At 41.2% G+C, this 19,498-nt stretch overlaps 1 protein-coding gene across 1 annotated transcript in view; it reads left to right on the top strand.

Moving 5' to 3' along the window:
- Nucleotides 1-363: 363 nt before the first annotated feature.
- The window catches only part of MMP2 (matrix metallopeptidase 2), a 388,440-nt gene continuing 369,305 nt past the window's right edge, over nt 364-19,498 (top strand). Inside the window, exon 1 of the mRNA XM_069639633.1 lies at nt 364-754. Within this exon, the coding sequence (XP_069495734.1) occupies nt 602-754 (153 nt within the window). The 5' untranslated portion in view covers nt 364-601. The remainder of the gene's footprint in view (nt 755-19,498) is intronic.

Consider the following 19,498-nt stretch of genomic DNA (forward strand, 5'->3'; position numbering starts at 1 on the left):
TGCCTGTTTCACGCGACTTTTCAAAAGAAATGACTTTATGCGCACATCTTCCACCCACAAACTTAGGCCTGCCGGTTTTTATTTGTAACAATCTCATTCAAAGCCAGCTGAGCCTTTACAGTCTAATGCTCTATATGGTATATGCTGCGTGAAAAACAGTACACTCTTTCCTTGAAGTGAGAGGTAGATGTTGTGAACACAGCACGTGCAATGGGACGGAGTGGCCCTGAGGGACAGGCCCAAGCAACAGATGTGTGCAGTCCGCGCGGTAAGGGCGATCTTTGCCATTAACACAAAGTCATGACCATCAGAGAGTTAAATCTCTCTTCAGGCAGACCTTAAACAGAACTCCGGGCCACATCTGGCCGCTGCCCTTTCTCGTGTTTCCACCGGTTTCCAGACTTCCTCTTGTGGTAGCTGGAGACTGCGCAGCTGGTTTAAAACATACAAAGGGATTGCTGGCGCAAGCAGAAGAGCCCGGCGCTGCAGCGAGCGAGGGTGGCCCTCTTGGACTCCGGGGGGGCACCGTGCAGCTGGATCTCTGTCACCCATACAGGAGAGGACCCGCAGAACACGAGAAGAACAAAATTGGCAAACAAAAATGAGGACTTCTACCGTCCTGCACGCCGCCGGCTTCCTTCTTCGACTCCTTTTGGTCAATGTACTCGTTTTTCAGGATACAATAGCTGCACCGTCACCAATCATTAAATTTCCGGGAGACAGCACCCCTAAAACAGAAAAGGAGCTGGCAGTGGTGAGTAGCCCCCACGCGCTGATATTGTATGGAGTGGAGTAAAGTTGCTGAAAATGTGGGGGGGGGCGGTAGGGGGGACATGACATCTGAAAAAAGGTGCCCCGGCCAAATGAATGGGGACAAAATGGTGTGCCATGAAAGTTGGGGAGGGGGTGGGGGGACACCTCTGCCCCCCCTAAAATTACGCCCCTGAATGCTTGTGCTTTATGAGCAGATGTTAAGTTTCTTTTGTTTCGGCGTAGCCTCGGGAAGCCCGCATTCTTCCGAGGGCTCCCGGAGACAGGAATTAGCAAGAAACGGTGTCCGTTTTCAAATGCACAAACTTGCATAGATACTGCTGAACGTGGCTTTCTTCTGTCGCGACGCCGGCCAGCTTTGTGTGGCCGTTGGCGTCTAGAACCAGCGAAGTACAAAAGTACAGCTTTACTTTTTTCTAAACAAAAAAAAATCCTTGATTCCGTTGCCAAAAATAGGCAGTTGCTGTATTGTATGGCGGATGATAGCGGTTACAGCTTTTCCAAAAAGGTTTTGCCCCTGCGTATTGTAAGTTTAGCTTATTGATACATTTTTTTGTTGTATTATTGCTTTTTGTAGCCTATTCTCTTCTGATATTTTTAAAGAGGAACGTCCCAGCTGGGTACCCTCTCTGCAGTAATTGCCCACGCACGTACTACAGTGGAACGGGTTGCAGCATATCTGTTAGCCTGGATGCAGTGACCACCACGAGCCATGAACCCAATAGCACAGGATTCATTGATCTCAGACAGCGCTCCACGTTCAAAGTCTGGAACGGGTTCGAGGCCAGCAAGCAGCATACTAATTTATTAAGTGTCAGATTAGGCTCGTAATTGTGCAAAGGTCGGTACTTTTCAATATGCCTCTTTGGAAACGGATTTTGTGTTAATTGAATAAAGCAACAATTTTGCACTGCAAGTGCATACTATATCGAATTGCAAACCCTTATAGGTCTGCCTAGACAGACCTTTAGCTCTCTACCAGAGAACTTGCAGGTACATACTAGAAGCACGCTGGTGTCAAGCAGCTGCTCCATGACGCCGGAAGTGGCCTGATTGACCCACTGAAAATGCTGCAGCTTTGAGCTCTCGGACTTCCTTGTCAGCCATGTTTTGGAAGTTATTTCCACCTGTCTCTCCACCGTCACGCATGAGGTGCCAGAATGCCCTCTCAACCCTAGGGTTTCAGTGTAGATGTTACTTCTCCCCAAAGGTTTAATCCAGCGAGAGCCAGGGTTGCACACTGGAAGGTAACTATCAGTTCTGGCAATAACTAATAATTCTCAACTGAAGTCGAGAAAGGACTGATTTGATACTGTTAGGGAAAGCGTAAGCAGAACTACGCATTGCCAGATCTTCCATTTCTAGGTCTGACAAGGATGTGCTCTGGCTTTTGTTTTCGCACTCGTTTGAGCCGGTCTGCCAGCCGGGTTAATTTGGATGCCACCGCCACTCACGCCTTTGAGGTGCAAGCTAGTGCTGGCTACTTTGCCAGTTGCCAGTCGCGATGTATGCCAGTAGAGCATGAATGGGAAGGCAAAGCAGTTATCTACCAAACATTTCCACCTGTGATGTAGACCGCCTTCACGCTCTCTTTGTTCCGCAGCCAACTGAGACGAGACGTGAAGAAGCTCATGCGCATTAATGGTTCTTGGGGTGTTCTTTGCAGGGTTGCGCTCCTTTTCCTACCGTGCACAGGACAGATCTTGCACACCCATGTGCGCCCATTGCAAGCTGTGTCAATTGTTCATTTGATTGCACTAATAGATTGGTGAGGCAGCGACTGCTCTCCAGGCAAGCATAGAATGCCCTGCCATGGGATCTAGGGAGAGAGTATGGCAGAGATCTATCTAAAAGCATCGCTGGCATTGGAGGCTCAGATGGGGGCACATAACATGGGATAGGGGGCCACGAAGGCTGAGATTGAAGCTGCAGGGAGGATAGTCTTCACATATGCATGTAATTAACACTCTGTATACACAACATCATCAGGGCAACAAGCCACCCTAAATGACAAGCTCTGGGGGTTATCCACTATCTACCCCATCTGAGGACCCTCCTCGCTATCCAATGACTTCCCTGAAAATGTGACCACCCTCCAGAGGTCAACCCCTTACATACAACAATGCCTGGGAACAGGGCAAGCACGTTCATCATTAGCCAGAGATTAGGGTATAATGCAACATTAAGGCACTAGCCTAGTACATATGGACGTCATTTTCTAGGGGCTTTACCTATTGTACTAAGTAACATCAGGGGTCATGATTGTGCATACACCAAGACCCGAGGGGCAATCTTAGGATATACATTTCATGCATGGACGTAACCGTTAGTGCCTGTGGTTAAGCCCAGCATATATTCTAAAACCTAGGGGAAAGCCAACATGCTTGCCAAATTCCACATACATGCCAAATTCCAGAGCCCTGTTCAGGATGTCCCCGAAACTATTACTACTTAAACCAGTGTGCCACACCACATCAGGAGACCTAACCCAGTGTATACACTAATATTATAGAACGTACACATGAGTACACATATATTAGCCCAGAATGTGTAAGCGGTAGGTAATTGCCGTGCTATGGCATTCAACTATGCAATGGTTGTGACATTATGTGATGCATGCCCTGGTCTGTTTGTGACTTTTGGCAATGTCTTAGACTTTATTTACAGACTAACAACTAATTATCAAAGTTATCCCCCTACTGGCACCCATATGTCTTTGCTCTATCTCCTACTTCCTTCCCTATCACATCCTACTCTTTCACCTTCTTCACCTGAGAACTGACTAGCCCATGAAAACCACTAAAGGCTTACATGCATGCAGCCTGGAAGGAAGTCTCTTAAAGCATGACGAAAATGAGCAACCCAGTCACCTGATATCATAAAAGTGCAACACTCACCATTTCACATTTATTAACTCAGATTTTTCATCGCAAATATGGCACTTACTCTGCAAAAGCTACAACTCTACTATATAAACAAAAGGTCATACCAATCTTGACATATGCGAGTGAATCCCTGATAAACCAACATCTATTGAAATGGTCCAAATACGAAGCTATTTTCTGGAGAAAAACCCTTGCCTTGCCAAAATCATTTCCGATAGCCAGAATCAGATATGAACTTGCCTTGCAATCTATTCAGTCCATAGTGCTATGGAAACAAATGGACCTCCACAGAAAAATCATTTCAGAGGAAAATATACCATCATTGGAAATTCTTAAAGAAAAAAAACAAGCATTCCAAGTTGCAGCTCTAATAAAGTGGAAAAGTGAAATTAAGCAAAAAATGCAAGAAGAAGAAATCACAGAGGAAATGTTAAGAAATAGACCTCAATATGCAAAACAAAAAATTCAGAAGAATGATTGGATAAGAACGATCGAAGAACAAACAACTTATAAACGCCATTTAACCAGCTACATGGAAGCAAGAGCACTCAATCAGTTGCCTTCTTATCTCGTCCAATTCCCAAGTGTGAAAATTTGTGATTTATTCTTGCGCTTTCGGCTGAACATCTTACCCACACGCGAATACTTGGCTTTAACAGAATGAGCCAAAAATATTTCTCCTGTCTGTCGATACTGTAAAGATCCAGTGGGGAAAGAATCTTTATTCCATCTAATCATGGTGTGCCCGGAACTAAAAAATAAACGAGATCTATTTAGAGATTTTTTTTAAATCTCAGAGCAACAAATGACAGCAGAGGAGAGATGGGCAACATTGCTCCAAGGAAACCATCAGTGGCTGATCATCACAGTGATCAACTTCTGGATTGAGATCGATAAAGAATTGCAAAAGAAAAGCCGAATTGAAACACAGTTTTAAAACATTTTTGTATGAAGACTCAAAAAAGGGAAAAATGAAAAGTTTGACAAGTCAAACAAAACATTTAAAATAAAAAATTAACTCTTAGATTCTATCCCACATCAGAGCATGATTTCTCTGACCTGTCTTGTCGCCCCACTTTATGAAATGATTAAGGGCAACCTCATGCTCATTCCACTATCCCACCAAACTCCCCACCACTCCATTTCTGTCACAGGACCCCAGGGGCCAAGATGATGTGGAAATGCAAGAAGGATCAATACCCAATAACATTGTATAGCATAACCTATGGGACAAAGTAGTGAAAACAAAAGTAAGACTACAGCATTGCCTGACCCTCCACTTGAAGGTTAGACAATACTGAAGTCCTTCTTTAGCTTCCGTTGCTTTCCTTGGAAAAGCTAATATGACAATTTCTGCTTGTAAAGCTCTGGGTTCTGTGTCGCTCAACAGGGGAATACATTGAACTTGAATCATTCTTATAAACCATATAGAGTAGATGGGGAGTGTACATTAATGATAGAGTGTTTTCTTTGCATGCATGAGGAACCAGTTTGTATTTTCGCATATCCAGGTACCACTTTTATTTCATTTAATGTGCCCTTTAAGACCCCACTAGCAGTCAACCTGTGTGATGCACATAAACAAGTCACCTGCAAATTATTAGAGATTTTCTTTGTTTTATGTTTATCATCATTATATATAAGTTTATTTCGGGGACAAAGTCCCTTAAAACTACAAAACATTTAAGAGCACAAAAACACATAATCAGAATGTATTAAAAATAAACACACACACACACACACACACACACACACACACACATACACACACACACACACACACACACATATAAATCACAGATATAAAAATGTCATGGTTAAAATTATTGAAATATTATATTTTAAAATCATAAATGTTTTGCACAAACTCTACATCTTCTTAGCATTCATTCAGAGACATCAAAAATGAAAGCATTATTACTGTGATAACAAAGCTGCATTTCATCATCAACCCTACATATAATGTTTCCTGATTAAGGGTAATAGCAGAGTTCTCTCTAGGATTGTACATGCAGGACAAAAAAGTATAGTGTGTTGCACATCGTCTGGTAGGTTTTGCAAAACCAACACATTTCATCCCTGTTTTTGATTCACTTGGATATAAATCTAGCTAACGGTAGAATCCTCAAACATAAAGTTTTAAAAAATACCTTTTTTGGAAAGGCTCAATTAAACACAAGTAAAGCTCATAGCGCAATAAGAATTTTTTCTCGAGGTAGTGGTACATTAGGCGATTACATTCTGTGCCATTTGTCAGATATACTTAAACCATAGTAAATCACCATCACCAAAATAGAAAGAACATCTTCTAGTGCTCTACAGTGAGTCACTAATGCAGGATTCTTCCAGATCCGTAACTAGTGTAATAATGTTTCATTTTTATTTCGTGCATTATATCTTCTAGGCCCAGTTTGAACCGTAATGGATCATTAGGATACTGTGAGGAAGCGAGGATAAAAACTTCAAAACACAATTTTTCGGCTTTAATAACCGCATCTATTTTCACACTGTCCCACATGTCGGCTCTATTGGTAGTTGCAGCTATTGCTTTTATCATGACCTTTTATTAATTCTTTGCTCGTCACACACCCTCGATGTACTTGCCTTCAGATATTTTTATCATATCTACCAATGATATTTTACATTGTCCGCAATGCCTATTGCCCCAACCATTTATAACATTGTTATTACTACCAACATTTTACATGATTTTGTTTAAAACAAAAAGTTCAATAATAGATGACAAGTTACTACATACATGTTTAGATAATGGGCTTGAATTTTTATCTGCTAAGAACAAATTTAGTAATGACGTAAGTTCCTAATATAGAGCTGGTGATACATTTTTGGGAACCAAGTCATTCCAGCTGATGTTCTTTCGATTGTAAGAGAGTGAAACTGCAGAATTGTGCATAGTTTGTGAGATGAAGTTTATTCAATTTGATACTGCTTTTTTATACTAGTTGACAGAGTGTTTCACAACTCATCTACAGTACACTAATAATCAAGACATTTCTATTTTTAAAATTAGAAATTAAAGCACCTAAGAGAAAATAAAAAAAACATAAAATGCATTAATTAAACTCAGTTTAATCAATGTCTCTTTGATATATCTTAAAAATATATTAAGAATAAAAGCCCTTGTGTTTTGTTCACTTTCCAATAGAGAACCTGAAGATTATCATTCCCAATATTTAGTAACACGCAAGTTTCTCCGATATTAGGTCAAATCCATATGAATAATCCAAGACTTGGTCTACCTCTCTCTTTATTTTTGTATCATTATTTGTAAACAATCCCATATGTACAAGTCTCTTGGAGATATATAATTTCATTGTTACAACAAAATCTTGTCAGTCAACGTCACATAGTTTACAAAATAGACCTGCTATGTTCCATGTTATTTTTATTTCCTCAGGACCGTTGCATAGACAACTTGCCATACAGTTATGCATAGAGTATTTGGAAACAGATGAGGTGGGTTAGATGGTCAATCCAGAATTATGAGATATGTGGTAACAGTTGGTTGATGATCTTCATTTGAGATCATCATCTTCCCTTCGGGTGTCCTTATTGTGTTCAATGGGAAAATTGTCCTTGCTATATGCTTCCTTTTTGGACTAACCACTCTAAGTTCAAAGTTTGTACTTCATGGCATAAGGGTTCAAAACTCAATATCGAGTAAACCTTATATTAAGACTTTGTTCAGAAGAGTAAGCTAGAACACGTCCAACCCAGCATGATCTTATTCATTCAATCGTTCAGCTCTCATTGTGTTGTCACAAATTATATATTCACACCGCCCCTTGCATGACAGATCCAGTTCCAAAACTCTTGTCCCACTAGCTAGTTGTGGAATTTCAGACATATTTACATGATGTTATCGGGTCTTGTTGCTGTCACCAGGTTTTTGATCCCATATGATGGTGCACGTTTTCTCATTGATATTACAAGAGAGTCATTAAAATAATCAAATGTTATTTTAGTTGTACATAGATGACTAGGCCTTTCGTTCGTCTCACATTCTGATATGGCGCGCAACACTTTGGGGTGCATAACTGGTGTTGCTGAAAGGCGAGGTATAGCCCATAACTAGATGGCACTTGTTTCATTGGAGACTATATGTGCCACTGTCATTCTTGCCAGTGTTTTTGTGCATAAATGATTCCCCCCCCTTCAGAAACAGATGAGTCTATCAAAGTAATGATGCCAGGGTTGAGTTTCCCTGGAGTTAACGCTGATTTATTCAATATATTTAAGTTGTTCTGAGATGAAGACATTAACATAGATTGGATAGTGAATATATCCCCTTTTGTCTGTTTCATCTCCATACATAAAGAATGTACATTTTCTCTAAGGGCCATGCATCCTAATCAGTATGAACACATCGTTTTGTCTTTGTGAGACAGACCCCCAATCTCTTTGCTTGGGAAAGGCTGGGTAACAAATGTTTCTCTTCCAGTTGGAGAAGGGGTATCCATCTTCACAAAATCGTTCAATGTTGTGGCTATAGTGGTAGGTCTTTTACAATCAGTGAGGTCATGGATTTCAACATTCCCCCCTGCGTTTCCAAGTAATGCGGAGTATCTATTTGGGATGTTATACATTCTGGGTATTTGTAATTATAATCAGGTGAATTGGATTTTGACCAGTTTTTTAAATCACATTTCCTGTTTGTTCATGTTGTATGTATAGCAAAAGGAATGTCAGTTACTGGTTACATATCCTGCACAATATGCTGGGTGGGATTGTCAATGGTTCTATCAGAAAAATAAATGGCACATGTGGGTGAGGGGTGAGAGATATTGTGGAAGGAAGCCAGCACAAGTACTATATATTTTATTCCACTCAACTGATCTGAATTTCCAGGGAACTTCAAGCAAAGGCAGAGAGGTAAACCTAAGTGGTTTGCCTTTTCTGTCCTCATGATCCTCTGCTGAATTGGTACGTATAGTCGGGGGACTCAAGGGTTTGAAATGATAACAGTATTTTTTAAGTTGAAAATGATCACCAGAATAAGACCCAGCAACTCACTTTCAATACCTCCCTCGGAATGCTGCACTCATTTCTATTGGTCTTTTTCTAAGTCGTATAATAGCAATTCAGCTTCATTTATCAGTGAATTAGCATCAGTTATCAGGACAGTTATTTGAGGAGACTTTTTCATTGCATGCTTGGTTGAAAGTTTCAAAAACAGCTTTCTGTTTCCCCATCTTCTTTAAACAGTTAATTAGCTAATTAGAACTGCATACTCAAGAGTCCTTGGAGATAATATAAAATATAAAAAGATGTTATAAAAACACCATTGAACATAAAAACCAGCTCCCTTAGCCACCAATTCGAGCACTCATTAGGATAATAATCTGAGCATTTTTGGGCCTGATTTGTAAACTGCAATACACCCCTAAGAAAGACCGTGCAGACCAATAATAGAGTCGATAAGCAGTCCATTCCCATTTCCGATTTACTGTGTTTCTATATAAATCAAAATGGTCTGTGCAAAGTCAGTGAGTTATAAACAATTACCAAACAAAAATCATTGTGGTTCGCAAATTTAAGAATTAAAACAGTATATTAAAAATTGCAAAAGCTTGCAAAACTTGAAAGGTGCATGATAGTGACAGCCAGTGAATCAAAGGACCAGCTTATTCTCCTGAAATGAGCTGCTTTTCACTAAGGCTTTTAACCCCACTGGGATAATAGAATCAGTAGCTGTGGGGACTGCTGGATGCCTCCAAACATCCAACAGTCTTTAATCCTGTGCTCAATGGCAGGCCTGGTCTCTTACCTGCCTCCCTGAAAACCCCAAAAAGTCGTACCCTTTGCCACTGGTTTCACTGCAGGCAATTGGCAGGCTACGTCTTGACAGTGCTGGCTCAGGGTTTAGGAGGAATGCTTCAACTGTTTCCTAATGTGCTCCTGCACAGAGCTGCATCTGGCCAATGTACCTGGGGGCCCTCCGACAAAAGTAATCCAAAGGAAGAAAAACGAATCCCAAAAGGGAGCGTACACCAAGCAAGAAGTAAACATTTATTGGACCCAAACAGCTGGGAAGCATGGTTCAGACAACCCAGTGGAACTGAACCAAATGAAGTGAGCTGTCATTGCCGCACACTGCAGCTAATTCTTTCATTCTAAATTTGTCAAATTATTATACATTTTGGTTACATATTTAAGGCAGGTCACAGGCACTGATTGGTGGGACTATGTCAGTCCCCTATATCCAAATATATGTTGAATGATCCTAATTGGATGCCATTTTTGGCTACAGGTATATGAACACCCCTTGTGATGTCACAACCTTTCCCACACCTCCCCTCAATTACGTGATTGTGCTGAACAGTCAAAAACATTAGTTTTGCCATTTGTTGGGACTGTCAAATATACAAAATGGCTTGAGATGGCAAGGGACGAGACAGTCACACTGAGTCTGACCAATGGTGTGTCTCATGGACATCAGTGAGGACATTGTGCAATGTTGCACCCTAAGGATACCAAAACCTCTATCCGCCGACTGGTTTCCCTTCCCAAGCCCCAACCCCAATGCTCTGGCCCCCAGCTCCCTTCTCATGCCTTGCTGCCAAGTGTGGTCTGAAAAAACTATACCACACCATGACTGGAGTTTAATTAACAGTATTTAATTTATATTTCTCTGCCAATTCTCCTCATGCATCCTGGTGCCAACACAGTAGCCTCGAAAGAATCTTGTAGAATAACTTCATTGTGGCTGCGTTCTCCCGAGAACCTTCAGCCATGCAATATTTCATCACACTGTTTCTGCTGAATGTTCAAAAATTACATTCTGCTTGTCACATAAAGTATGTTTGGTCGAGTGAGTGCCAGGAGGCTTTCCAAAAGATCAAAGAGTGTATCGTAAGTGTGCCCTCTTTGGGAGGGTTTGTTGCAGGTAGGAGAACAATTTTGGCTGTAGATGCAAGTACCTTAGGTCTTGGTGCTGCACTTTCCCAGTATGATGCCGGAAAAGTTGAACAGATTATTGCCTTTGCGTCAAGACCCTTGAGGGGGGCAGAGGAAAATTATTCTGTTATTGAAAGGGAGGCTTTGGCAGTCTCGTGGGCTGTAGCACACTTTAAGTTTTATCTCTGGGGTCAAACCTTTACTGTAAGGACGGATCACAAACCTTTGGTCCAGCTGTTGGGTAGCGTGGACTGGGCCAAGGGATCTCCCAGGATATCGAGATGGATGATTGAACTGCTGGCCTATGATTTCAGAGTTGTGTATATACCGGGCAAGGACAATGTTGTAGCGGATTGTCTGTCTAGGCTACCTGTGGGAAGCAAGGATACTGGGGAGGTGATTCTAGAGCATGGTTTGAGCATTTCTGAAGTTGAGTATGAAGCCATAGGCAAGGATTAGTGGAAAGTTGCTAATGATGCAGATGTTGTGTTAAAACAAGTCAAAACGTGGACCAAAACAGGATGGCCTAATAGAAATCTCATTGAGAAGAAATTTGACTGCTATTATGGAATAAAGGATGAGTTGAGTCTGTCAGAGGATGGTTTCCAGCTCAGGAAGGGCACCAGGGTAGTTCCTCCCAGAGACATTAGGTCTAAATTGGTGGGTATTGCACATCAAGGATATTTAGGCATGGGAGGCACGAAGAGATACCTTAGACAATCCTTTTGGTGGTCAGGAGTTGACAGTGATGCAGAAAAGTGTGAGAGGAATTGCAGGGAATGTGAGAAAAGTGATAAGAATAAATGTGTTAGGGAAGCTCCCATAACACCTGTAAATGTTCCAGATGAACCTTGGAAAAAAGTCGCTGTAGATTTGGTGGGCCCTCTGCAGGATTTGGGTGAAGATCTCAAATATTTGATTGTCCTAGTTCATTACCACTCAAAGTGGATTGAATGGCAGGCGATTCGGGAAGCTACCACCTCTCAAATGATTTTATTTTTTGAGGAAGTATTTTATAGAGAGGGTTTCCCTACAGAACTAATTTCGGATAATGGCGTGCAGTTCTGTTCTGATAGGATGGTAGATTTCTTCAAAAAGTTTGGCATAAAACATTCTAGGATGGCTCTCTACCAACCCTGGGCCAATGGTCTGGTAGAGAGGGCGAACAGATTTGTAAAAGGGGGTCTACAGTTAGCGATGGCAGCAGGTTTAAACTGGCAGAGAGTATTGAGGGAGATGATTTGGAATTATTGCACGACTCCACATACTGTTACTAAAGTCTCTCCCTTTATGTCCCTCAAGGGTAGGGAACCAGGCACTAAACTATGTCCGGGTTGGTTAGACTTGGCGAAGAGTGTGAATGTGGACAGAGATAAGTCCTTCAGCTCTTTTCCTATGAGTTGTCTGCAAGCAAATACTTTCTTATCGTGGGCCTACAACCAAAATGACTTCTCTAATGTTGATATATTTCTAAACAAAAAAATACCCCCATATACCATATGTCCCTCTACAACATCTTACACCCCCACCATGTGCCCGCTCTGTACAACTACCCCATACTAACCCCAAAGCACCCACCGCTCCTCGGGTACTACCGTGGGAACCTCTCGTGCTGCACTTGCTTCTATGTCATTTTATGCAAGCAGTGCCGCGTTCAATGGCATCCTCACCCCCTGATGTCACACACCATGTTACTCGTGATGTCACCACATTATTTGTGCAATTGGTATGTGCACCCACCTTGGTAGCGTTGGATCTGGTCCTTTACAACACCTTCACAGCCCAAAGGGCTGCAACCTTTGTCATGGGTGAACAGCCAGCTGAGGTTTGGCAGGATGGGGTCAAAGTCTAGTCGAAATACTCCCAACAGGGTCCGAGTGCTTTTCATCACACAGCAGCATCTAAGGTTCACAGCCCAAACAGTCATGCCCTTTGCTAGGGGCTTCACCACAGGCAAATGGCTGGCTGGGAATTAACAGGGCAGGCTCAAGGATTATGTATTATTATTATTATTATTATTATTATTATTATTATTATTATTATTATTATTGTTATTATTATTACTGTTATTGTATTTATTGAAAACAAAGCAACTGAGTGCTTTACAAGACATAGGGGGAAGAAGACCTCAAGTGAAGCAGATTACAATGGATCAATGCAAGAGAGTGGGGAGCTAACAACACAGGAGGGATAATGTGGGCAATATGGCAGCAAGGAACCAACAAATTACAGATGTTGGGGAAGGAAACATGAGGCTAATAGATAGCCTTGTCTCAGTTTGGGTGGGTAGGGGAGGGTGTATGGATCTGGGTATTAAGAAGGAGGCATTCCTTGAAGCAGAGGGACTTGATCTTTTTCCTGCAATGTATAAGTGAGGGGGCGAGTCTGATGTTGGGGCATAAACAGAGAAGGCCTGTCTTCTTGTTCTTTTCTGCCGGGCTGGTGGAGTTCAAGTATGCACATGTCATTGCTTTTGAATAATCGAGCGCCTCGAGAGATGCTGAGCTTCTCAGCTGGGTAGCTTGGGGACCTGAAGGCAACAACCTTGTAGATGATGCAGAAGGGTTTGGAGGTGACCCGTGTCTGCAGCAGGAGCCAGTGCAGTTCAATTAGGGTCAGGTTGAGGCTGAATATGCAGAGTCCTTTGATGAGTCGCATGTAGGTCTCATGGTCCTTGGACGCGCTTCCAGAAGGGGAACAAAGCTCAGACAGCAGATATGAAGCTGTTTGCTGGGATTAAAGGCTCGATTTTCTGCAGAAATGAAAGTTGGAACCATGTCGAGCATATTCTGGTTTACAATTAAAAGCTTCTGAGGAATACAACAATTAAGCAACACACATTTGTACGTATTATTCAAAGAATTTTAGAAATAAAAGACAAAAACTTTAACATGCTTTTCCAGTAAATTTTCCGGTTCATCGTTGCCCTTTTTCCACATTTCCTTGTTCTTCCTACCTACAGTTACTTTTAAAATATTTTCTTGAATAATGTTGCAGACCTGTACTGTTGCTAAACATAAATAATTCTCCACACCTCTCATACACTAACCCCAAAATGTCTTTGTCCTATTGTGTGATTCCTCAGGCTAAAACCCACCGGCAGATCTATTTCATGCCATGCCATACTATCGCTTGGCTATTTGGTCCAGTTCTGGCACAGTTTACACAATCTCTCTTCTCAGGGTAGCTTCAATATGGACCCCAGGATCTTTCACGTTTGTAATAAATTGTATATAAATTTCATGAACATACATTGTTTGATTCCATGTGAGAAACCTATCAGGAATTGCTGAGGCTTAAGCTCTTCCAGTAAGACTCCTAGTCAAATAGTCAAGACATAATCTGAAGCCTTATTTTTCTTAACATGTTATAAATTATTTAAGCGGTCAATTTTAACAATGCTACTCTTACTCTCCCTCTTCTGGATGCTGAATTGGCCTTGGTCATCTAATTAAAAATGGACAATATAATGAGCGCACCATCATACTGATTGCTCATCAGAGATGTGCATTATAACATAAACATACTCAGCAAAAAATGTCCTAAGATGTTGTTTGTATGTATTGCTTTGTTAACTTTATTTTGGCTAGAGGTGCCAAAGATTAAAAAAAAATACCCAGTCCTTGTCTCACTGAGTGTGGCGGCATACCCCTAGGAAACAACAAAAACGCCCCGTGCATAACTGATCTTCCACTCTTACCAAGCAAGATCCTTGGTTACGCACAACTCTGCAACGAACACAATGACTGGTTCTATTTTTAATTTATAGGTGGATGTCATTGAGTGAAGACTGTAACCCTCACATGTTAATTCAAAGCCACTCAGGACCAGTCACCAATGGTCACACCAGGTATTTAAATTCTCTCGCCACCTCAATTTTCCTTGTGGTAATTGACCATTTCCGAGCACTCTCTTTCCTTTCTTGTGTAAAATATATAATTGTGGTCTTACTTGAATTAATCTCCAACTCATTCCCTATCAAATATTTATTGATCTTCTTTTATTGGCATTGCAACTACATTTTGGCCATTTTCAATAATTAGAGATCATCTGCATGGACAAGCTGGAATTTCGTTGTAAACTATCCAACTTTGGGCACTTGGGGGATATGCCTCGTATAAATTTAAAAAATAGAGGGTTCAAGGACACACCCCTGTTTTATTCCACTTGAAGATTTAAAGTTCTTGGTTGCCAACACTATTGCATCCAGTCTTACCCTCACCCTTGGGCAGATCTTCTACCCACTGGAGATCAGAATATGACTCTCGCTGTTTCTATTATAGAACAGAGAGGATGAGCACAGAATGTGAAGGAAATGCGACTCATATCCTGTTGTTTTGTAGATTATTTTCAGAGGAAGAGGCTTATTTGAATATGGCTAATGTTATTAATTATGTTCATTTGACCCCTCTGTTGAGAGTAAAAGAGCTAGATGTTCATGAAGTGAAGTGGTTGAAGTACCTATGAGAAAAGATGTCTGTGAGTCTCTCCCAAGGAAATCACATGAATGAAGTGACAGAAAGACCAAGATGACTGCCCGGGTCCCAAAACTAGAGTCTGAAAGGGCAAAGAGAGAGATTCTCTGAATAAGATCTGAGCAGCCAGGGAGAACCTGGACAGTGGGGAATGTTTATTAAAAATTCCCCAAGCTACATTAGTACCATGTCTCTAATGTCCATCAGAAAGGCTTCTTTCATGTAGTATCCTGTAATATTTCTGAGTCCAGGGAGAAATTGATATTAAACAATTTTTAGTGACTTCCATTGCATTATGTTACAAGACAGGTCACTTAATGAAATGAAATTGAACAACCGTGTTTCATTCAATAACACAGCAACCCAGAATACCTATCTTTGCCCTACTGGTGGAATATCTTTTCAGGTTTTCTGTTCTGTGAAGGTGTTAAGTTACTGTCCCGACATAGCATTCATGTTTGCAATTTATAAAAATCCTCTCCCTATTGGTACTGTGGAAAGAATTTTTTTATCATAAACATAAATATCCCTCTAACTGGTAACACTTAACACAAGAAATATTTGTGCAGTAGTGAACATGATATCCTGAATCCGCGTAATAATGAGGGGTTTTAGTGCCCGAGAATCAGCTGGCTTTCGTGTTAAGGAATTTAGAGACATTGGGCCTCATCACGAGTTTGGCTGTAACCCTTAAATCCGGCGGTCGCGCTATTACCGCCGGATTGAAGGGTCCGCCAAATCAGGGCTTTGGAGGATTTCTCACCACCTCTGAGCTGGGGGGAAATCCGCTGAAAATTTGCGCTCATACCGCCGGCAGGAAATCCGCCGTCGCTATGAGCGTGAAAATTCCCCATTGAGCCCAATGGGGAATGGGGCATTCCCAAATGGTCTCAGTGGGGAATGGGGACTTCCATTACCGCCAAACCCGTGATCCGGCGCTAGTAGCACCTGGGGGTTTGGCGGTAGGGCAGATAGCGCTGGCGCTATTAGCGCCAGCGTTACCGCCCAACTCGTGATGAGGCCGATTGTCAGATTCCATGTCCTGCTTTTAGTCACAGTTCCCCAAAAAGAAGGGCTTGATTATTTGCAGAATACCTTTACCCAGGTATGTTCAAACATACGAATCGCTAGTTCAAGGGTTATTTTCCCAACATCTTCACTAGATTTGGAAACACATTGAGTTCCATCCTGGATTTCCTATTTTGCTGATACATAGCTGCTCCACAGTCTATTTAGTTAGAGATCTTTGGCATGGTGAAGGATGGACATGGGGGATTGTGAGATACTTTTAAGGCTGCGAGCTAAAAACCTGCAATTCAGAAAGGATTTGATGTGATTTAATTTGATTAATACTTTTGGCCCCAAGGACCTTTTGTATCAAGCAAACAGACATGAGCTGAAGGGCCCGCTCTTCAAAGACCACCCTCTACATGCACTGTGGACATCCGTGATCCCACTTGCCATTGCAGCCCACCTCAGCCCTAGTTATTGCTCCTGATGCTTAATTGTTTGTAACTCATCCCTCTTTTAGCTTGTGCCACATTGCATCTATTCCCATTAACCCATCGTTGTGCAGCACTCCACTGCATCTAGAAGCTAGGCCCATGCTCAATAAATATCCAAAATAAATAATAGAATAAGCATAACATTAAGAAAAAAACCTGGGTCAAGAAGGGTGGTGTGACCCATAATCAATTGAACAGAAGAAAACTTCAAAAGGAATCTCAAGGAGTAATATATAATCGATTATTGATCCCTGAAAGTGGGATTGCAATAAAAACAGTAGGCAAAAATCACATACAATTATACCAAGTTCAAGGATGGAGAGTTCAGTACTCAAAGGTGGATAAAGGTCTGCCAATCATCAGAAAAAAAGGCTTGAAAGGATGTTGAGAAATTATTGAAGCAATTCAAGGATGTAAGTCTAAACTTGTAGATCCTCCACTTCAGGAAGAAACTTGGATGACACACATAAGGATCCTGTATGCCCTTCAAGGAAACAAGAAGTAAGGTGTGTGGGCATGGGAAATAACAAATAACTTGGTGAATTGTGAAGCGGTATACGATTTGTAACACCAATATAATAAAATAATGTTTATGGCTGTGAAGACATCCCTAGCTGCTATTCTAGATGGTATGGCTGCTGTTTGTCTTAAAGAAAGACCTCTTTGGTGGACCTCTTTTTTGTGGCCAGTTTTAAGATGTGCAGTCTCTGTGGCTGGAACTCCAGATTCCAAAAAAGGAAGGTTGCTGATTCTGGAACTTGGGTGTTAAAGACAAGTTTAAAATCTGTTTTATGAAAGCCCATCTAGCCCTTGGAGGCAAGGGCTCAGCTCAGATACTTCTGGGCAAGTTAGGAAATCTTGTGGATCATGAGTGCCTTGTTCGTTTTTTTTAGGTTGGGTTTTCGGAAAGGTTCCTTTATGACGTATGTTTGCGTGATATTGAACGGCGTCATAGAATATTATGTGGGGGTACAAGTAACCAAGCACATTTTTGTTTTGTGAAATTCATAGTTTTTGGAAGCATTTTACATCAGAAGATGCAGAGGAATATGTACTCATAGGGTAGGCAAGGAACAGGTGGAAAAGCAAGGTTTTATACCTGCCCTCCTCTTATTCAATTTGTGTTTGTCGGACCTGCCTGATTATTTATAGAATGAAGAAATATTTCCCCACAAATTGGTCCGTATGCAAAATGAGTTTCTCACCATTGCCGATGATATGGTCCTATTGGCGCAGACAGTGGCAATTTTCGGCATCCCAAGCTTATTGTATACTAAATGACCTAGTAATAAACAAAAGTAAAATCAAAATAATAGTTATGGGTAGGTACTATTATTGTCAATGTAATTAGTGAATAGAAAAATAGACAAGATTGGGCTCCTCCTAAACCTCAGGAAGCTCCTGAAGAACCCACTCATCATAGAACATCTCACTGATCGCTCCACTCAACCCTACTTCTCCCCGTCACACGCTGCTCCCTCCCTTGTTCTCGCTACCAATCACAGTTCCTCTACTACACCTGCACCTTACTTGTAACTCACAAACCTACGTGTGTCCCCTTTTTATGATACTCCATTGCTTCCAAGATAGTTTCACGCTTTATAAATCCCATACTTATCTACTGGCACTGAAGATGAACTTTTGGAATAATTGAATACGTGCTGCCACCTAGGGCTTTCATTGAAAAGGTCCAGCTTGAAATGTGCATGAAGGTGTATGAGGTAAAGGTGGTACCAAGTATTGGGGTTGATATTTTGGGCTCCTTGAATGGGACTTACAGCGATCAACTTGAGAGTACATTTTGAGAATGAGTACTATGTTTACACATCTCCTCCTGAATACAAAGAACACATCTAGAGCTGTGCCTTATTTCATTCAGGGCCAAAGTAATGATAACCCTTGTATAATTACTCAACTCTCCAACCTTAGCATGTGCTGGTTCCATCCAAGAGCTCTTGTATCAATATTTATCCAGCTGCCAATGGCAACATGGTCCGGCATTGGTGACGAAATCTAGAGCCAATGCACAATTACTAAATGTCCCACTTCGGACTGAAAAGGAGCATGGCACTATAATTCGCTATAAGAGTGTTGGAAAACAAGCAACTAAAAGTATGGATTGTGAATTATGATTGGTTATAATCTCAGTCCTTTTCCCACCTTTTAGAAAGCCCAGGAAAACGATATAGGGCAATGGGCCATGACAACATTTGGTAACACTCTATCTGCATGGGCCAGAAGGCTTTTGATGGAATTTAAAACGAGGTTGCTAGATTTATGGCTGTGGAAAGGATACTGGTTCCACAGCCTAAAGAGTCAGAGGTATTGTTGACTATGTGATGTTGGCATAGAGTCTCCAGAACGTGTTACGTGCCTAGAAACACCTTTTTAAAAAGCAGAGTATTTTTATACACCCGGTTTGTCACAGATTTAACCAATGGACAGTTGAACATTCTTTTGAATATTTACATGGGGGGTTATACAATGGGACACTGCTGCATTGGTTATCACCCTGCATGAAAAAATGGAAGCAATAGTTAATTAGTGTCCATTACCATGTTTAGATAATACTTTAGCTGGGGCTGTGCGATAACTAAGTCTCTACACTCCTTTGTGGCTATGAGGTAACACCTGAACTCTGGTTATGTGATAATATTCTAGCCCTGATGAAGAAATATTGCATACTCCACTTTGTTATTGGCAGTTATTGCCCTTTACATTTTATTGTACTATGTGGTTGAATGGTGGAGAGATATAATTACATTCTGTATGTTTCAGGCTTAGTATGTTAGTTTCTTGTATAGTAATGTTGTCATTGTAACATTGTGTGGCACTTTAAGTGCCATTAATTTGTTTGCATGATTTATTTTAAACTTGATTTCAAATAATATACTTAAACTGTAATTCAATCTTGCCCTAATGTTGGTTTTATATATAAAAAAAA

Source organism: Ambystoma mexicanum, chromosome 1q (genome assembly GCF_040938575.1).
Source record: "Ambystoma mexicanum isolate Mex_15411 chromosome 1q, UKY_AmexF1_1, whole genome shotgun sequence".
In the NCBI taxonomy this organism is placed as follows: Eukaryota; Metazoa; Chordata; class Amphibia; order Caudata; family Ambystomatidae; genus Ambystoma; species Ambystoma mexicanum.